This window comes from Solea senegalensis, linkage group LG4 (assembly GCF_019176455.1).
Source record: "Solea senegalensis isolate Sse05_10M linkage group LG4, IFAPA_SoseM_1, whole genome shotgun sequence".
Classification (NCBI taxonomy): domain Eukaryota; kingdom Metazoa; phylum Chordata; class Actinopteri; order Pleuronectiformes; family Soleidae; genus Solea; species Solea senegalensis.
The window spans coordinates 7,912,177-7,930,921 of NC_058024.1; the positions used below are offsets into that span (position 1 = coordinate 7,912,177).

General features: G+C 41.2%; 2 protein-coding genes across 4 annotated transcripts in view; both read right to left on the minus strand.

Moving 5' to 3' along the window:
* Nucleotides 1-7,412, minus strand: part of espl1 (extra spindle pole bodies like 1, separase) — a 15,115-nt gene extending 7,703 nt beyond the window's left edge. For 2 of the 3 annotated variants that reach the window (XM_044024116.1, XM_044024114.1), the window contains exons 1-19: nt 7,242-7,412; nt 7,001-7,089; nt 5,887-6,189; nt 5,036-5,788; nt 4,837-4,938; nt 4,617-4,728; nt 4,107-4,234; nt 3,606-3,799; nt 3,216-3,458; nt 2,890-3,034; nt 2,587-2,746; nt 2,207-2,346; nt 1,942-2,076; nt 1,739-1,855; nt 1,462-1,633; nt 1,215-1,343; nt 920-1,076; nt 588-697; nt 1-447 (exon numbers count right to left, since the gene is read on the minus strand). The exon at nt 1-447 is cut by the window's left edge and continues 689 nt beyond it. In XM_044024116.1, the coding sequence (XP_043880051.1) occupies nt 1-447; nt 588-697; nt 920-1,076; nt 1,215-1,343; nt 1,462-1,633; nt 1,739-1,855; nt 1,942-2,076; nt 2,207-2,346; nt 2,587-2,746; nt 2,890-3,034; nt 3,216-3,458; nt 3,606-3,799; nt 4,107-4,234; nt 4,617-4,728; nt 4,837-4,938; nt 5,036-5,788; nt 5,887-6,189; nt 7,001-7,081 (3,628 nt within the window). In that variant the 5' untranslated portion in view covers nt 7,082-7,089; nt 7,242-7,412. Of the gene's footprint in view, nt 448-587; nt 698-919; nt 1,077-1,214; nt 1,344-1,461; nt 1,634-1,738; nt 1,856-1,941; nt 2,077-2,206; nt 2,347-2,586; nt 2,747-2,889; nt 3,035-3,215; nt 3,459-3,605; nt 3,800-4,106; nt 4,235-4,616; nt 4,729-4,836; nt 4,939-5,035; nt 5,789-5,886; nt 6,190-7,000; nt 7,090-7,234 lie in introns of all 3 variants that reach the window. The other variant, XM_044024115.1, reaches the window with a different exon arrangement.
* Nucleotides 7,413-8,891: 1,479 nt separating this feature from the next.
* pfkmb (phosphofructokinase, muscle b) lies at nt 8,892-18,682 on the minus strand. The gene is made up of 22 exons (XM_044024118.1): nt 18,496-18,682; nt 17,161-17,234; nt 16,680-16,757; nt 16,218-16,407; nt 15,914-16,079; nt 15,777-15,821; nt 14,551-14,659; nt 14,361-14,456; nt 14,182-14,274; nt 13,927-14,052; nt 13,781-13,845; nt 13,621-13,684; nt 13,363-13,509; nt 13,196-13,266; nt 12,505-12,592; nt 12,255-12,407; nt 11,999-12,163; nt 10,606-10,667; nt 10,411-10,522; nt 10,192-10,291; nt 9,512-9,617; nt 8,892-9,191 (listed from the first exon to the last, which is right to left on the minus strand). Exons 1-22 carry the CDS (start codon nt 18,578-18,580, stop codon nt 9,050-9,052), a joined length of 2,337 nt encoding a protein of 778 aa, XP_043880053.1. The 5' UTR covers nt 18,581-18,682; the 3' UTR covers nt 8,892-9,049.
* Nucleotides 18,683-18,745: the final 63 nt, after the last annotated feature.

The window sequence follows — 18,745 nt, forward strand, 5'->3', positions numbered from 1 at the left end:
GTATATAAGAACCTTTTGTGGGGCCATGGGGAGGGAACAGTTTAGCCAGTTTTGCCCCAAGTTTGGCAGAGAGGCTTGTACAGCGGGATAATGTTGCCCACTGAAGTTTTAAACTGACTTTGGCATCATTGGGATCCAGCTGGAGAACCAGATCAGCCTGTGTAGCAGCCCAGCGAGCAGTAGCACGTCCAAGACAGGGCTCAGAGCAGCAGGGGCACTCGCAGTTAGATTCATGTGCCAGAGAGGGCAGCCAACGACGTGGCTGGGCTTTGAGAGGCGGGGAGCTGGCCAGATCCCCAACAATGGATTCTTTAGCAATCCATCTAGTGCTAAGGATGTCTTTAAAGTCATCCTCCAATGTTGGTAGGGGTGCCTGAGGTTTCTTTGCAGGCCGACCTTTCCTGGGCTTGATTTTCACCTCCGTCTTTTGCACCTGATCAGAAAAATCTGAGAAGAAGAAACAAAAGTCAATTACAAAGGTTACGAAAAGTGCCAAACAATATCTCAAATGGGAGCAGAGTGACATACTATTGATGAAGTTTGGTGTATTACAATCAAAAATACAAGTAGCTATGTATTTAAGTGACCTGTGCAGAGCTCCAGAAGGTTTCTGACATTATCCAAGTCAGTTCCACTTTCTTCTCTCTCCCCCTGCATCAGCTCCAACTCTGCTTTTATCACCAGCAGCTCAGCACATCTGGAAAAACAAAAGAATGAGCAGAGAGAATATTTTTTAACACCTGAACAAAAATACAAATGATCAACTAATAATTAACACCTTCAAATACAAAGCAATCTACCAACACTACCAAAAAGAAAACCACTTTAATAACAGGTTGACAGTAACTGTAAACATGCCACTTGATTGGTAAAACAATACAATAGGCCTATGTTCGATAGATGAGGTTTATGTGCATACTTGCTGAGTGCTTGCAGCTTGTTAGCCAGTTTAAGTGCTTCTAGGCATTGGAGCCTGGCATCATTGATGGCCCCACAGTTGCTCCTAAGAGCCACCATCTTCACGGAGCAGTTTAACAGCTCTGACAGCAGCTGCCATTTCACCACTAGGTTATCTCCTACTCAACGACCAACGGAGAGAGACAGAGAGAGTGGAGGAGGTATTTACATAGCTGAAAGCATTAAAAAAAAAATCAAAAGCACAATTGTGTTTTTCAAATCAAATGTTATGTTCACTTTAAAGAAAAACATGGCACCTTGGTCAATGAAGCGCACATCTGAACTGCTGCCATTTGTCCCGTACAGGCCTTTCCCCACCAAAGTGACCAGCAGGCTACAGAGAAGCTTCAGACTTTCATACAGGGCAGTGTCTGGGCTATTTACACCTAAGACATAAACACAGATCCATACTTAGATATAGCTGGAAACCTCAATATGACCACTTTATATCGTAAAATACAAAGACTACTGGTAATATAAAGCGGATCAAATGCTTCTACCAACCATGCTCTGTGATACGTGTGCGCTCGGCCTGTGACAGCACGGTTGTGTCCAAACTCAGGTAGGAGCTGCAGGTCTGTAGAGCCCGAGCACGAAGCAGGTACCAACTTTTGGAATGTCTCTGCTCATTCACTTCTTTAAGCACCTCACACAGATATGGCACTCCTTTATCCACCTGAAATATGGCCAAGAGAGGGGCACATTTTGAAAATCATCCGTTTCAGCAAATTCAGTGCATTCATGTAAAAACTAAAATACTGCTAGCAGACTTGTTACCTACCTGTCCTGTGCTGTAGTAGTACTGAGCTCTCAACAGAAGGGCCAGCATAGAAATGGATGAAGGTCCTTCACTGGTGGTTTCTGTAGTTAGATCTTTTACTGCTTGCTCTAACTGTGCCTGAAACAAAGGTCAATTTGGAATGTTTTTTCCTGATATAAATGTATTCTTGTTGGACGGGGACAATCATTATAAAACTGCTTTACCAAAGCCAGTTCGGAGGCACCCATATCCAAAAGGAGGCCGGCTGATTGACAGAGGGAGCCCACACAAAGATGTTTGTCAGACAGGTGGCGTGAAAGTCCAGTTGCAAGTTTGTAAGCTTCCAGAGCTTTAAGAGGCTAGAGCAGAAAGGTATCATTAATGAAAACAGTTACTCATTTATTTCATGATCAAAATCTATTTGGATCTTAACAGAGAACCAAAAACAAAATAGTCCAGATTTGTTTTGTCCTCATCATGTGCCATTACCTTTCCCATAAGTCTGAAGAGAGATGCAGTCATAACTATTGAGCTGCAGGTCTGTTTGGAGTTCCTGACAGAAGGCCGAGCTTGACTCTGAAGAAGAGCAGCCCACTCATCCAATGCTCTTTCCAAAGGTTTACACAATTCTTGAAAGAAAATAAATAATTTGCAGATTTGGGAAACAGTGATCGACATTTTATGGACCAAACATGTGCTTAATTAATCAAGAAAATAATTAAATTAATAATTAATTATGAAAATAACCATTAGTTTCTACACATCAGAAATAATAATTCCAGAGCTGATTACAAAAATAACATACAGTATATCATGACATTGGCATTTAGTTGAAGGCAATGTACAATGTGAGAAATATTGGTTCCTACTGTTTTCTGCAGCAAGGTTGAAATGCAGGCCTTCATAAACCAGAATGCTGTCCTGCGTTTTCTGCTTGTCCTCATAATCAAAATCATTGGTTCCTATGGGATTGGCCACACACCGTGACTGTTCACGCACCTCTCTCAGTTTTTTGTCCCTTTCAATGGCCTGGACAAAAAAAAAAACAGTATTTCTTTAATTAAACAACTACTATGCATTTAGTCAAACCATTCAATTCCAAAATAAGCATTTTCAAACCTATCAAAAATACTTTTGGTATAACAAATCGGGACAGATCCAGCAGTGCTAACCTCCTGGAGGTTCTTCTCGAGAGTGCAGATAAAGAACCAAAGTGAAGCATGGGCCTTGTCGTCCTTCAGTCTATCAGCATTCTCTGCATTCTCCGGTTCTTCTTCGAGCAACCTTAAAGCTTCTTGGGTAAAATCAACCGCTGAGCTATGTAGTTGAAGAAAAACACAATAAGCACAAAGAAAGGTTGGTGGGCAGTCTTGCTCAATCTTTTTAAGATCAGTCTGGTGCTGTATACAGTTTAACCCTGGATGTAAAGACAGATTATCATCATGTCCATCATAAAACACAATTAGTTGTTAATGTGAATGTAGATGCCAGCTCCTACCAGTCAGTCTGTTCGCTGAAATCCTGGAAGCACACGACTTGGGCCATTTCACAAAGGTAAACAGCACGTAGGTGGGTGTGAGAGCTTTCCTCGTGGCAGATTTCCAACAGATCGCATAGAGTGTTGTATCGCTCCTGGGCAGTGTCGCCTGCCACTTCCTTATAGGCACGTAACTCTTCCTCCAAAAGGCAGAGCAAAACTTTCTCATCAGGGACGTCAGGACCAAAACCATCGCGCAGTGTCCTGTTGAAGGAGAAGCCAACAGTTTCCTTTCCATTGTTTTTTCATACGTAAATAAAATAATTCAAAATCCTCAGTTACACCAACTATGTTGCTAACAGTAACTACAGGACACGAAATGTCTACTTTTATCTGGGCAGGATTCTGTACCTAAGTCGGATGTCCTCCTCAGAGATACGTGCTGCATCAATTTTTATTTTCACCCACAGTGAGACTGGTTCAGCCATATGAGTAGGAATATTATCACCCAGAGCTTTCAGCCACAGAATCACCCAGTCCAGGGCTTGCTCCAATTGTCCAGCCCTCCGAGACGTCTGCACGGCCAGCATGAAGGGCCGATTCAACTGAATGACGACAATATGAGCATTATAAGAAGAAGGCAAAACTCATGCATGATGATGATAGTACAGATATTGTGTGTCTACACTATGTATGTATGTGTATATATATATATATATATATATATATATACATACATACATACATATACATATACATATATATATATGTATATATACATACATACATACATATATATGTGTAAAACATCATTCTTGTACCTATAATCAAAGCCTGTTTTAGATAAACACGTGATGATATTTAGTGACATTTGTCTTATAGCAAAACTAAACATGATTCACAAAGGTTTACCCGATCAACAGACAATGAGGTGGGGCAGTTCTTGCATAGATCCCTGCAAAGAATCTCCACTAGCTTGAAGGCCTGGTCACAGAGACGCCTGTTGTACAATCCGCAAACTAAATTGCTGACAGTAATCACTACAGACAAACAGTGAACAGAAAAAAGCACATGTTATAATAATACAAAAACACTGCATGTTACTTAGAGGTCGATCAATGTTTGTTACTATTTTTTTTGCTTTTATGTTTGGTTTGTTTAATAATAAATAATAGAATACATTGTAACTTAAGCAAAAATGTATTTGACAACAGTTACAGTTTCCAATCTGCATTTTGTGTCAAAAAACTAAAGATGAGTTAACCTATATACAGTAAATAAATAATAACCGGCCAAATAATTAAACAATAATCAGCCAATGCCGAATGCTAAAAATAAATTGGCATTATTAATCAGCCAACTGCTCAACAGGTTTACCTCAAAGGTTAATGTGACCTGATTAGATTAATAGATTGTAATCACCTGCTTTAATGAGAAGGCTTTCACTAGGCAGTTTTCGCAGCTCAGTCATCATCTGTCCAGCTGTGGCTTGGCAGTAAAGTAGCACTCTGTTCAGTATATCGCTGTTTTCCAGCTGATGACAAATTACAAAATCGGAGGTCAAGTCTAAATTAGAGAATATTCACAGCCGTAAAAGCATATTTTGAATAGCAAGCATGTAAATTACAGTTGTTACCCTCACCTGTGATGCCAGCATGCTCTCGTATGCATACACAAAGCCTTGATACATACTGAAACAAAGGGCCTGTTGCAGTTTGCTGCTCTTAGACGGGCATGTCAAATTCTGTGAACAAAAAACAAACAAGTCACAGATTAACAACTTCTAAAAGTTGTCAGAATCATGCAGGCTAAATATGTGTCTGATCAGCAACTACGTTCACCTTCTTCAGCATCTTTGTTATTTGTTCCTGTTGCTCCTCAAGGAAAGAAAACCAGGCCAGGAGTACAGGAGCACTTAAGCCCTGGCTGTGTCCATCCTCGACAGCCCAAACCACTAGTCCACACCCTTCTAGAACGGCATGGGCTTCTTGGTCCCCCATGTTCACTGAGAGAGACCTCAAAGCTCTTGTACAGTTTGTCAAAGCCTGGCCACCCTCCCCACCAGCCTTCATTGTTGAATGAACCTCTACTGTCCACTTGCCAAGCAACAGTGCTGTACACGGACAGTCAGCACAGTCTCTGACCTTTCTTTCAATCTCATTCAGGAAGGTGGACGCCAGATCATAGTGGCCAGACTTACAAAGAGTCTTAATTACAATTAGCAGCATTTCTGAAAACGCATGTACACATGATTTCTTAGCAAACTGCTTAGACCCATCGTCCTCGCAGTCCTGACCACAGGTCTGAAATCTGTCGAAAAGCAAGTGTAATTCCTGGACAAGAAAAGATGCATCTTCCTTCGACAACACTGCACTGACACTCTCAAATTCAGCAACTGCATCCTCTGTGTATATGGGTGCTTTGGAAAAGGACGGAGTTGCATTTTCTGTATCCAACATCATGAGGAAACTCAGTGCTTGCATCTGGCAGTGGAGCTTTTCACGGCGACTCAGGGTTTTCTTGTCTTTGGTAGCAGATAATCCACTCCAGAGCACAGAGAAACAGCTCCGCAAAAGAACAGTGTAGTCGTCGGCCTATGGACCACACAGATCTGGTTAATGCTGAATGTAATGTGGCAACCAATTCAATAACCAACCAATTCAATAACATCAACGTTAAAAATAATACATACCTGCTGTGCCGAAGCAAGCCTATTGCAAAGCACCCCAGCAACATGACTGCACAGACTGTGAGCCTGTAAGGAGCTTAGCTTCTTGACAATGTGAAAAATTATCTTCTCCATGTAAAGCGGACTGCTCAGAGGAACAAGTGTCACAGAACGGTCATAACCATGAAGGGAAAGCTCCACCAGCTTTACAAGTTGCCCGATATGGTCAGAGTCAGGGCGCCCAACTCCAAGTTGATGGTTACACGCTCTGATGATCCGGTCACACAGTGTGCGACCCTGAAGGCCTGGGCGGCTCTTCACATAGTTCTGCAAAATGCAAACCAAACTCATTTACAGTATATAATCTTTACAATGGTTACCTGTGATGTGATTATTTGACACACAAGATGGTCATTTTCTGACACAGCAGCTGGAGATGGGCTGTTGGTTTGTGAAATTGTCTCGTTTTGTTATTCACATTTTCATGATAGGTTTATTTGAATGCAAAACAAATGGCTTGTCAATTACAGCCAAAACGATGGTCACATATTTTATATCTAAATTAATCTCAATAACATTCCTATCATTGCAATAATAGTAAAAACTTACTCTTTATGTCTGTATTTCTGTACATACTTGATATTTACAGATTCCAGTTATATTTATCATAATACAACATAAAGGGCTTCATAAACACAAACTGGCGCAGTTGTATATATTTCATGTTAAGGTACATTATTTGCTTTTTCTTAAAAAAAAGAATAAAGAAAAAAAAAGACTGTTTAAATCTTTAGGGAGCAAATGTTACAGACCAAATTTCCCCACAGTGGTTAATAAAATCTGATTTTGATTCTAAAGTGAAAAACAAGAAGCTCATTATAAATATTGAGGTCCTTGAACTGAAGACTTCACCTTGTGGCAAGTCTTGTGACTTGGTGTTGGCGAGCTGGAATGCATTTTGAGGTCACTCATATGAAATATTAATGTTTTTCACCACAATTCTTAATACCCTTGTCCCGAGTATGGAAATTGACCCCTAAATGTGGCACATTGTCCTATCTTTGGTCGGTTTTATAATTACTTATTTGCAATAGGGGCTACGAGATCTCAATAAAGTGGAAATAAACGTTAAACTAACCTCCAGTTCTTGGTGTAAGAGCTCCGTCTCTCCCACAGAGGCAGTCTTCTGGATGTACTCGTCCACTTTCAAACACTTCATGGCGAAAGCTGTTGGGAACAACACTCGTTAAAGCGGTTTGTTAAGTGATAAGACACGACAGACTGAGTGAACTGTACTGTTAGCTAATATTAGCGACACAGTCGTTCACAAACATGACACAGCTCGAGGAACGTTAACGCAGCGTTCACTTACAACTCACCCGGAGCTGGAGACCTATGTAGAAATACGTTTATTTAGGGCAGCTAGTAAGAACAGGTGATATCCATATGAAGACAGCGGGGAAAGCAGAACCACTGCCCGCGAGCTCAAATAAAGTTGATAAGACTCAAATTCTCAGCTATCACGAAAACTCCACCACTCACATACACACACACACAATGGCGCACTGTTTTTGAACGGTGTAGGTTGACCAATCAGACGGGACATCCGCTTTTTACCCGGAAACGCAAAGAACCATGGGTAATGTAGTTTTCCCCCTACATGGATTTTACAGAATGGCCCATTTGGATTGTAAAGGTCGAGTGGAAGATTAATTTGTAGAGCATTTTTTTTACTGTATTGCTTAACATGCTCTTCACACCTCAGTTCTAACTAATTAATTAATGCATTGTCACAAAAATAAAAAATAAATGTCAGTCGGCCTATAAACAGGCCTGTAAAAACAGAGTGAACATCGGTGCTGCGTTTGAACAACAACAACTTTAAGCTCAGAAAGGGCTGCTGGACCGGTAGGTTATCATCACGTTGTCAATTGAACAAGTATCCAAAAAAACAAAAAGTCCTGAAAGTTACAGATGCTGCACAGTGCTCGTGAAACTGTTCATCGTGTGTTCCTGTGGTCTGGAGGCGTAGCTTCAGATTGTTTTTCCAGGATCTCCAACCCTACATTTAAGAGAGCACCAACAATAGGATAGTCCAGATTTGTTTTACCCTTATTATGTGCCATTACTTTGAAGAGCCATTTGTCTGAAGAGAGCTGCTGTCAGAATAACTGAGTTGCCAGTCTGTTTGGAGTTCCTGACAGAAGGTAGAGCTTGACTGCAGAAGAGCAGCCCACTCATCCAATGCTCTTTCCAACCCAAGGTTGAGTTTATCCAATTTTTCTATTTTTTTATTCCAAGTACCACCTGAGAAAATAATTATCTATAAGTAGCACCATTATCACCAACTTTAAATACAGTGGTGTAAATAGGGCGAGCAAAGTCAGATACGGTCTTTTCACTGGAGACAGATTTGCTCTCTTCTCTTACTCACATATACTTCAGGCACTGGTATAGTGAGATTAGATTAAGATAAGATTAAGCTAAAGTGACTCTAATTATTATTATTTAAACATTTTGTTATTTGTTTCATTTTCTATGCACTCCGGTCAAAATTCCTCTGCTCCGATCTCATACCCTGGTTTATGATCTCATACCCTGGTTTACACAGTATGTGTGATTTTCCTCCAAGTACCACCAGAGGAAGCTTGCGTATCACTGGGGGTATACGTACCACAGTTTGAGAAGTATGGATTTAAACTCTTCAGTGATTGAACCAATAAAACCATAAAACCTATAAACGTACAAGCATCACATAGCAATTTAGCCAATAATCAATAGTCCATTTTGTTTACCTATAGGTCACTACTGTTACGCATATGTTTCCTCACATGGTGTGTACAGTACTATATTTAAATAACCTATAATATAATTATTATAAATTGCATTATAATTTGTACATTATGATAGTAATTAGTTGCCTCTCGTATTTTAATCTGAAAAAGTAACTGAAATCAGCCATACATTTAGTGAAGGAACAGAATGAGAGAGACACAGCAAAACCACTCAAAAAGAGTACATACAAATACTTGTGTGACACTTGTGTGTTTATTGTGAGACTTTTCCTCTAGGCTGGTGATGTAATTACTGTCTTTATATAATATATATTAGTATTTTGCAAAGACAGAGTTTTCAAAGTCAGGTCATGTGATGTCCTGATGGCAAGAATATATACACAGTATAAAGGTTACTGATTAACTAAGCCCCTCTTCTTGATGACATGCTCCATCGCAGTCTTTTCAGAAGTGTCCAGGTCGATCTTGTACTTGGCCAGGATTTTCAGGATAGGCCTCATCTTTAACCACCACTGTACCTTTGGAATACGATGTCTGCAGAGAAGAAGCACATGTCAAAAATTCTCAAGACCTATGGCAAACACAAATGCTAAATATTTTAAACTAAGCAATGTATGACTAAGCTTTACATGTACGTTATCTGCACAAGTGCTCATACAGCATAACTAGATCAGCCATAGTATGGAGTCAAAAATAAGTGAAACAATAGTGATTGTAACTGGTTTAGCTTTAAAAGGAAACTCTGCAAAGTGGTGTGTTATTTTTCAGTCAGTCTGATATCAAAATATTAGCCAAAGCTTTGATGTGGATTTTATGAAATACAAAAATGTGATGGGAAATAAATAAAGTCTTACTCAAAGTCAGTGGATTCTTGAAGTTCTGTCAGAGGCTGGAAGACCAAAGCTCGCTTCCTCATGCCCAACACACAAGCTGAATCTGGAGAGTTGGCAAAGATGCGCCCTGCAAGGATTCAAAATAAAAATATGAGTTCAGGATGCAGAGGTTTGTCAGAACACCAGAGGAATACAATATTTTTCTGCCTGTTTGGTCTTTGTGCTCATTAACGATGTAACATTATTGTATCGTATCTGAGAATGGGCTCTGTCAAGCAACTCAATCAGACATGACTGAGGGAGCATTTGTGTGTATACAGTAGTACTGCAGAGATAGATGGGGCGAGAAGGGTTTATCTTGTGAAAATGCTTCACATCTGGGTTTTTGAGCAGTCGAACCTTTTTGCGGACACTTCTTTGTGCTTTCAGTTATACTCCAATGTCTTCCTTTACAAACACAGTGTTACTGTTGCCTTTCATCTGTCTTGACATAAAACAAATCCCTTCCTGTGTACAGCACGGGAATGTACTTGGGCGACATGAAATCTAAACAACACTACACTGAGAAACACAGAGTCGTGTGGAGGTGATAGGCTTAATCAGCCGTTTGTGAACTCATGTGACTGTGGTTTGAATGTAATAGACATATGTTTATATTTAATAGTTACACACTACAGTTTTCAGTGAGGTCATGTCCTCACCATGTCTGTAGCATTCCTTTAGCTTGTCAGTCAACCAGAGGACAGACTTCATCCCCATTTTTGTGGCAAAGTTTCTGTCAAAAGGACTGGGTGTTCCACCCTAAAACAAACAAAAAAGGTTTTCTTGTAAATAGGGTTTTGAACTTCAGTTTGTGTCATCTGTATTGAACCGGACACACACACACACACACACACGCACACACACACACACACTCATACCTGTTGCATATGTCCAAGTACATTCTTCCTGCAGTCAAATACACCCTTGCCCTCCTCGGAGTACAGGTTGAAGATGAAATCTGTTGTATAGTTAGCGTTGCATTTTTCATTTCTGAAACACATGTAGAATATTGAGTGAGATACTGCATGGCGTTGATTCTGTTCAGACAAGATATCATGTAATTTGCCACAAACCTCAGAATCAGTCCTCTCTTCACTGTGGTCTTCATCTTCTCCACCAGATGTTCCACATTCACCTACAAACAAATCAGCACACAAAGTCAGACCACTGTGTTTGAAAATGTCCATCCATATGTAGAAACTTAATTAATGGGATTTCTGCAAACTTCATCTTTTTACGTTGACCGTTATCCAGTTCCAAATCCTTCAACATAGAAACTGCATTGCTGCACTGCAGCAGGTGAAACTACAGTTAATTATGATTCAGTGTTGTTAGTGGTCTGGGTTAGTGTCCTACATGACAGTTAAAACCAGGTTATATTGAATATTTCAATTATTTCATTTCATTTCATTCTTGTGTTGCTCTGTTCAATAATACATGAAAGAAAGTAATACCAGAGGTGTAGCACAAATATAGGAAATCCCACCCATAGTTATCCCTGCTTTTAAACATAATGTCTATAGTAACCACTAAAAGGCCCATTTATACACTACACAAAAGACGATGGAGCCTTTGTCTGTTCCATTCCGTCTGTCATTGTACGCCTAGCAGGGGAGCTTACAATAACTGATATGGGGGCAGTGTAGAATCAATAGTCCAAACAGTCAAGAAGCAACCAACAGTTGCAGTGACACAACTGTAAAACATGCTGCCAGAGCAGAAAACAGAGAGTGACTGCCAGGCGCTTGGCTTCACTCACTGGCATGCTGTGGTTTTATTAGAGGGACTATCCGGTAAAGCAAGTTGTCAAAGGTCAGACATACGGAAATATAGAAAATGCGATCGATCTGCAACACCAACGAGTAATATTCCCTATTAATGGGAAGATTTACATTTAGAGGTCTTACATTCCACCGCCACAAAATATGCTTGTGTTTCAGTCATTTTGGATCAAGTACAATAAAAATAATCTCCTTGTTGGTTGCAATGTTGATGCCTGCAACTTGGTACTCCCCTCTAGAGGATCTTATCTAAATGGCCATACCATCACAAAGATGCACGGAGGTATGTAGGATAGTGACAGAGATCAACGTTTGGGATGGACGGACGTGAAAAGGACGAAAATGGAGTATAAATGGGCCTTAACACACACAGCTGATTTAGATCAGCAGATGAGACTGCACTATTGATTGCTTGTCACAAGTACTTTTACTTTTACTCCATCTCTAAAATCTTCAGTGTGATCGAGTAACAGTGTTAATGTTAATGTCGTTCACTTTCACAGTTATGTTTGACATTAGACAGAGAGGGAGAGTGAGTAGCCATCACTGCTAAGCTCACAACTAGGTTACGATAACAACTCATTCAGTGATTCAGTGTGTCTGACTAAGATTTTATTCAGTGGAAATTTACACCATCCATCCCTCAATGATGTACTATCCTTCTCATATATTTATGTGCTCACACCTCTAAGTCATGAATGTTGAAAGGCTCCTCAAAGATGTAGGCAGCATCAGCTCCAGCTGCCAAACCGGCCATGGTTGCCAAGTAGCCGCAGTATCCTCCCATAGTCTCAACAATGAACACTCTCCTCTTGGTGCCAGCGGCAGACTGTTTGATCCTGTCACATGTCTGAAAAGAGAGAAGGACTCACTGACAGGACTTGGACAATCCTGGATTACATTGTAAAATGTTTGTTGTTCTGTACAATTTGAATCTTTACCATAGTGATGGTGTTGAGGGCAGTGTCCGTGCCAATACAGAAGTCAGTTCCAGGAACATTGTTGGAGACAGTAGCGGGAACAACAACAAGCGGAATGCACAGTTCCTCATACTTCTGTCTGGCCTGCACCATCTCCAGACCTCCAACATATGCCTGGGGAAGACCACTCAGACATGAAGGAAGACATTGCAAAATGTGACTCTCTTAATGTGAGACAGAAGTGATCTGCCAGCATATTCTACCTGCTCACCTCAAAGCCTCCAATAATGACTAGAGCATGAATGTTGAACTTAGTGATGCTCAGGCTGATCTCCTCCATGTATTCACTTGGCAGGGATCTTTATAGAAGGAGAAACATCGAAACATACTAGATTACAGCTGCCACATGAAGGCAAATTCAACACAGTATTCATGAGGTACAAGTCAACAATCATTCAAAAAGTCCAAAAAGGTTAATTCTAGCTCACAAAATGTATACTTAAACTTCGTTCTTGTCTTTGGCTATAGTGTAAGTTTGCTTGTTTACAATGACAGTTTCAACTGCCCCGTCACATTTTCCAATGTCTTCCTGCAATCTTCCCCAGAAGTGTCACGTGATGTTGCTGTGACCCTCACTGCCTGACCTCAGTCAGGTAGCAGCCCTCCCCCACCCACACTCCACCCTTGACGTTTTGGCAGCCACCAAGCGGCCGGACACCCCATCCCCAACGCAGACCGAAGACCTTCTCGCCGCCAGGGGGTTGCACCGTCACTCCAACCTGGATATAACACCGGAGGTCACAGCATCATTACGTGACACTTCGGAGGAAGACTGCAGGAAGTGCAGTCGAAGCTGTCATGGTAAACAAACAAACTAACACTAGCCAAAGACAAGAATGCAGTTAAGAGTAATCATTAAAGAAAAAAAAAAAAACTCTGTGTGGTCTGTTGAATTGTCTCACCTCTTTGTTCCCAGATTGGAGCCTCCCTTTCCAGTCCATCCTGCCACTCCAGACCAACCAATGGGCTCAATCTGAGCAGACACAGAGGGTGAGTAAAGAGTAAAAGCTGCTTAACCTTCACGGAATGACAGCTTAATGTTTGTTTGTTTCAGTGTGTAAGAATTTACCAATCCGTGAGCCAAGCCATCAAAGCCATCATGCACTGCCAACATCTGGTGTCCCTGGAGAATCCCGATCCTGACAGCTGAGCGGACTGCTGCGTTCATCCCAGCACATGGTGCGCCCACATTAATTATGGCAATATTGATGTTACTCTAGCATGTGTGGAGACACATTTGTCAGAACAAAATGTATTTTCCACAGAGATGTACTATCTCGGAAATAATTCATTAATAAAATTAATAACAATAACTGTTGCTCCTGACCTTTGTTTCTGGGAGGTGCACATGAGCCAGCATTTTGTAGGTAGTCCAGTTGTTCTCAAAGCTCCTAATTTCAGCAAGTCAGCAGAATGGTATGGACATTTCAGACTCAATGCAACACTTGAGAGTTTTTAATGGATAACACAAAAAGTGCATGCCTCACTTTCCCCTGAGCTTCACAGCATCATCAAACCTCCCTTCAGACATCGCTACAGTGACATCTTTAGTCTGAAGACGACAGAAGGAAAAGGAAACTGAGAATTCAATCAGAAAATTATTTGCATACAGAATGGAAACTATTTGACTTACCACTTGCACACACTCCATGAGAGGCAGCCTGACAGCCATGTTCCCAGACAAGCTGACCACACATGCAGGTGTGTCTGGTGTGGCCTCCAGCAGAGCCATCACAGCCTCTACACCCATTCTGCTCGCCTGATACCAAGGTATGAGAGAGAAGACAGAAAATCAGAGATGCTGATGAATGTGTGTTTGTTGAGCTTAGATAAGACCCGCAGTTGAAAATATATAAAAAAACAAAAAAAAAGGACAAAAACGTATTACCAGGATCCTGTCAAAGGCAGAGGGGGTTCCACCTCTCTGTACATGGCCCAAGATGGTGGTACGAGTGTCAAAGCCAAGCTTCTTTGATACCAGCTGCACAGACAGGTCATTTGTGAGCAGTCTTTCAAACCTCACTATACCATTATGTAGTAGCATGCAAAAATAAAATCATTACTGACCTCTTTCACACTGTCACAGGTAATAGGCTTACCATGGCGGTCCATCGCTCCCTCTGCAACAATGAGAATATTTAAACGGGAGCCACGACCTCTTTGCTGAGAGAAAAGAGAAATGTATTGAGACCTATAAGAAGTCTTTTAAAATACATGTTAAGACTAGTCGCTGAATAACATAGGACAAGACATATACATCTGTCAATCTTCTGCACAGATGCTCCTCCCATCCTTCATCTGGGGGCATCTCTGGGATGAACACCCAGTCAGCACCACAGGCCAGAGCTGTCACCAAAGCCAGGTAACTGTAGGTAAAGAATCATCACTGTTTCAGCTATTTAATCTCAGGTTTTTAAACAGTGCACGTCACAGTAAAATTGCCCAGGACTTAATTTAATGATACAGACACTAAAACTAGCACAACTAATAATATTCCCATCTGCCCTAGCTATACATTTAGGATGTTATCATTTTAACACATTCATTTAAATGCAGATCTCCCAGGGCCGCTGGCATAACTGTAGAGCATTTACTTTCCAGTGTAATTCATGTATATATTACTTTAAAGCTGCGCAATAAAGCACCATCATTTGTGACTCCATATCATTAAAGGGGTAGATGAGTTTTTTTTTGTGTGGATGAGTGAGGTGTTTGTTGACACATTATCAATACTGACTTCACATAGCACACTGCAGCTGGGACTGGGTCTTGGCAGCAGCAATCACAGATTACATGGTGGCATAGTGGCTAGCACTGTTGCCTCACAGCAAGAAGGTCTGGGTTCACTACCTGGTTCAACCGAGGGCCTTTCTGTGTGGAATTTGCATGTTCTCCCTGGGCGCGATTGGGTTTTTTTCTGGGTTCTCTGGTATCCTCACACAGCCAAAACACAGGCAGTAGTTGATTGGAAACTCTTAATTGACCGTAGATGTGAGTGTGTGAGTGAATGGCTTTACTGTATATGTTGGCCCTGTGATGGACTGGTGACCTGTCCAGGGTGGGGTTGGCTCCAGGTCCCTGTGACCTTCATGTGGAGGATAAAGTGGTAGAAAATGAATGAATGAATGAACAACTGTAGACCAGCAGCTCCTGTGTCCCTGTGTGCTAAAATTGACTTAAGTCCAGGGGAGAGTGTGTGTGTTGCAAACCTCTGTTTCCAGCTGAGAAAGGCTCTCTAACAGTGAGGTGAAGTGGCCAACATATTCTTTATTCTGTCTTTACCGGCCATGTATGACAGCCATTTTATCAGGGAGCGTAAGTATCTGGCTACCATGCTGGTTCATGGAAACAGTGCTGTGCTCCCCAGTGCAGTTAGTCAGTGTTGATATAATGTGTCAAGATCGCATACAACTGTCTTTCAAAAAGCCTGACCCATCCAGAACCCACCAGGCCACACAAGACACATACATGGGCTGTACTCACCCACAGTGCCTGCCCATTACCTCCAGGATGAAAGTCCTCTGGTGACTGCAGAGGGACAACATTTTTGTGCAGTGTTAAAATAACAAAGCAGGTGTGTTTTTCATATAAATGCCTACATGTCTGCAGTAAATGTGTACCTCTGTGCTGTGGTGGTGATGGCATCCACTATCTCTATGATGCGGTGCAGGGCAGAGTCTGTGCCGATGGTCATGTCAGTGCCACAGAAGTCATTGTCAATGGAGCCCACCATGCCAACGATGTTGAGGTGAGAGAAATTCTTGGCCTCAACCGCTGTGATCCTACCTGAGGAAACATCACAATGGTTGCATACCATGTTACAAACCCGGATACATGGGTATAGTGAATTGAATGATAGATGTATATAAGACTTGGACTGTAAAGTGTAGGCTGTACACGCTGTATTTTATTGTTGATTCTCACCGGTTTTGACCAGGTCTGACAGTAACTCACTCCACTCTTTTCTGAACAGGTTGGCACCTGTCAGACTGCCATCACCGCCAATCACACATAGGTTGGTGATGCCCAGCTTGACTAAGTTATATGCAGCCTGAGTGCGTCCCTCCTTTGCACGGAAATCCTTGCAGCGGGCACTACCAATCACAGTTCCACCCTGGTGGCAGACCACGAGGAGCCAAAACCAGAATCACCAAGAGGCAGATAAGGAGAAGGGGTAAAATTATCTGAAACCTTAGTCAAGATACAGTAAGCGTTGCTATTTAATGAACCATGGCATTTAAGTGACCATTTGACCTACAGAACTGCCAAATCAAGGCTTGAGTTACAGATGTCATCATCCTCCTTTCAAAAAAAGTTGGACCTGTGACCACAAATTCAGTAGTGCTTAAATATAAATTTCCTTTGCGTCCTCATGCTTGGTCTCACCAGCTGCAGCATCATGGACACGCTCTCCCATGTAGCAAGGCGGATATGGTGTCCTCCATCCACCAGTCCCTGGTAACCCTGTCAACAAAAAACAAATACAGATCTCACAATATAACTTAATTTAAAAAGGGTCATTCTAGGGAAGACTTTATTAATTTATTTATGTTTATTAGAATAGAATAGCTGTTTATTAATTCCCGGAGGGGAAATTTGTCGTGTTACAGGAGTGGAATGGCAAAGTGGGTAAGACCACAACAACGTTTTAATTATTAAATGCTAGACATTTACAGGCACCAGCTTCATAGCTGTACTCACTTCTGGTTTCCATAAATAATCCTAAAATTCATTAGTTTTGTAGGATATTTTGGAAATAGCCACTCAATAAATATACATTCTCATAAACTACCATGTTTGTTTTCACATCGTTTTTAGACGTAAAGGTGTATTAAAAGAATAAAAGAAAAGAACAAAAGCAGTGTACCTCATGGACAAAATACACCTTGGCTCCAGTGTAGATTCCAACACGAACTGTGGCCCTCACAGCAGCATTCATACCTATAGACACAGTGTGTGCACATAATCATTTTATAATTATAAGCAGGTAGCCATTACACAACAGTAGAAAGAATTACTTCAAAGGACACAGTGATGTTTATTGTAATTAAGCCTATTCATATGGACCCTATTTCTGCAAAACAAAGTGGTTCATTTAATTTTTCTTGTTGACAAATGTACATTTTATGTATCATGATATAAAGCTCTGATGTAGTTGCATGGAATTTTGAGTATGATAACAACTAAGAGCTTAATTTAATAAATGAGTATGAGCAGTCTCACAACAACACACACTGGAGACTAAAACAGATGGCAAAACAACACCACAGTACAATTTATTTAACTGTAATGCCAGTTTTGTGCTTCAGTAAATGGCCTCTGCTTACTTTCTCTACACTCAGACGGATTACTGAAAGGACACGACGTGGATGGATTACATACATGGTGCCAGGGGCATCTCCATTTACAATGTGAAGGAGAAGATGAGCGAAAAGTGGAGTGAGCAGCTTTCTTGTTCAGTACTCACTACTTTACTATCACATGACAGAAAGGTCATGTCTCTAAAATTAGCCCGGTGTTCATACGGTGTGAGAGAAATACAAGTTGGAATAATAATCTCAAAATGACTAGAAGATGAGGGTGTGATCAGAATTATAAAAGACGGGCAGGGCGTGTGGGTTAGCCAGTTTTACAGTTTTTCATTCATACACCTGTGTAAGGTGCTAATAGAGCTATGATAGAAGGAAAGAAAAACAGCAGATACACAGGGTTGTGCGAGGTCACTGACACACCTCCAAAAGGCCACAGTCCAGATAGAGTCCTCGTCAAGTTAAAGGTCAGAGGAGCATCTGCTGCTCTGCGTGTTCCTAGCAGCTTCGAATGAAGGACTTCATGTCGCTCTTTTCATGATATGAGATAAGCTATGAAATGGGTCGCTAAGGCTAGATAAAGTCAACAATAAAAAACCAATAAAATATTATGAAATTATTGTGTAGTACACGATATATAAATTAAGCAAATTATCTGCTACCTACAATATGGGGCTATGTGTCTGATATCTTGTCTTTACAACTTTAAAATGTGTTTATCAGTCATTAAACTCTGATGACTATATTGAATATTACTAATATTCAGTATAATATTACTAACTTCCGATTTTTCAGTCTTCACATCTACTTTAACCTCCCGCTGTGGAAAACAAACGACATTCCTGGTCATGGCACACCACATTCACATGCAAACCTAGAAATCGTCCACTTACCCTGGGCGTCACCTCCTGAGGTCAGCACGGCAATCGCCCGACCCTGTCCCATCTTGTTTTGCTGGATGGGAGCAGTTTGTGCCATGGTCCTGGAATTGAGGCTGGCTGAGGGAAAGAGGCCTAGAGTGTAAAAATCTCTGCCACCCTGCTGGACTGTGTGTCAAGAAGCCTCTAATCTCTAACTCAGCCTGTACTGGAAAGTAATAGCAGTCACAGGGTGCACAGCTCAACTATCCTCTTGGCAGGCACA

Coding starts and splice junctions, on each gene's coding strand:
- pfkmb (XM_044024118.1), bottom strand. CDS start 18,580: ATGGCACAAACTGCTCCCATCCAGCAAAACAAGATGGGACAGGGTCGG. Junction 13,685..13,780: donor GCTGTGAAGCTCAGGGGAAA/GTGAGGCATGCA, acceptor TGCTGAAATTAG/GAGCTTTGAGAACAACTGGA. Junction 13,510..13,620: donor TGCACCTCCCAGAAACAAAG/GTCAGGAGCAAC, acceptor CACACATGCTAG/AGTAACATCAATATTGCCAT.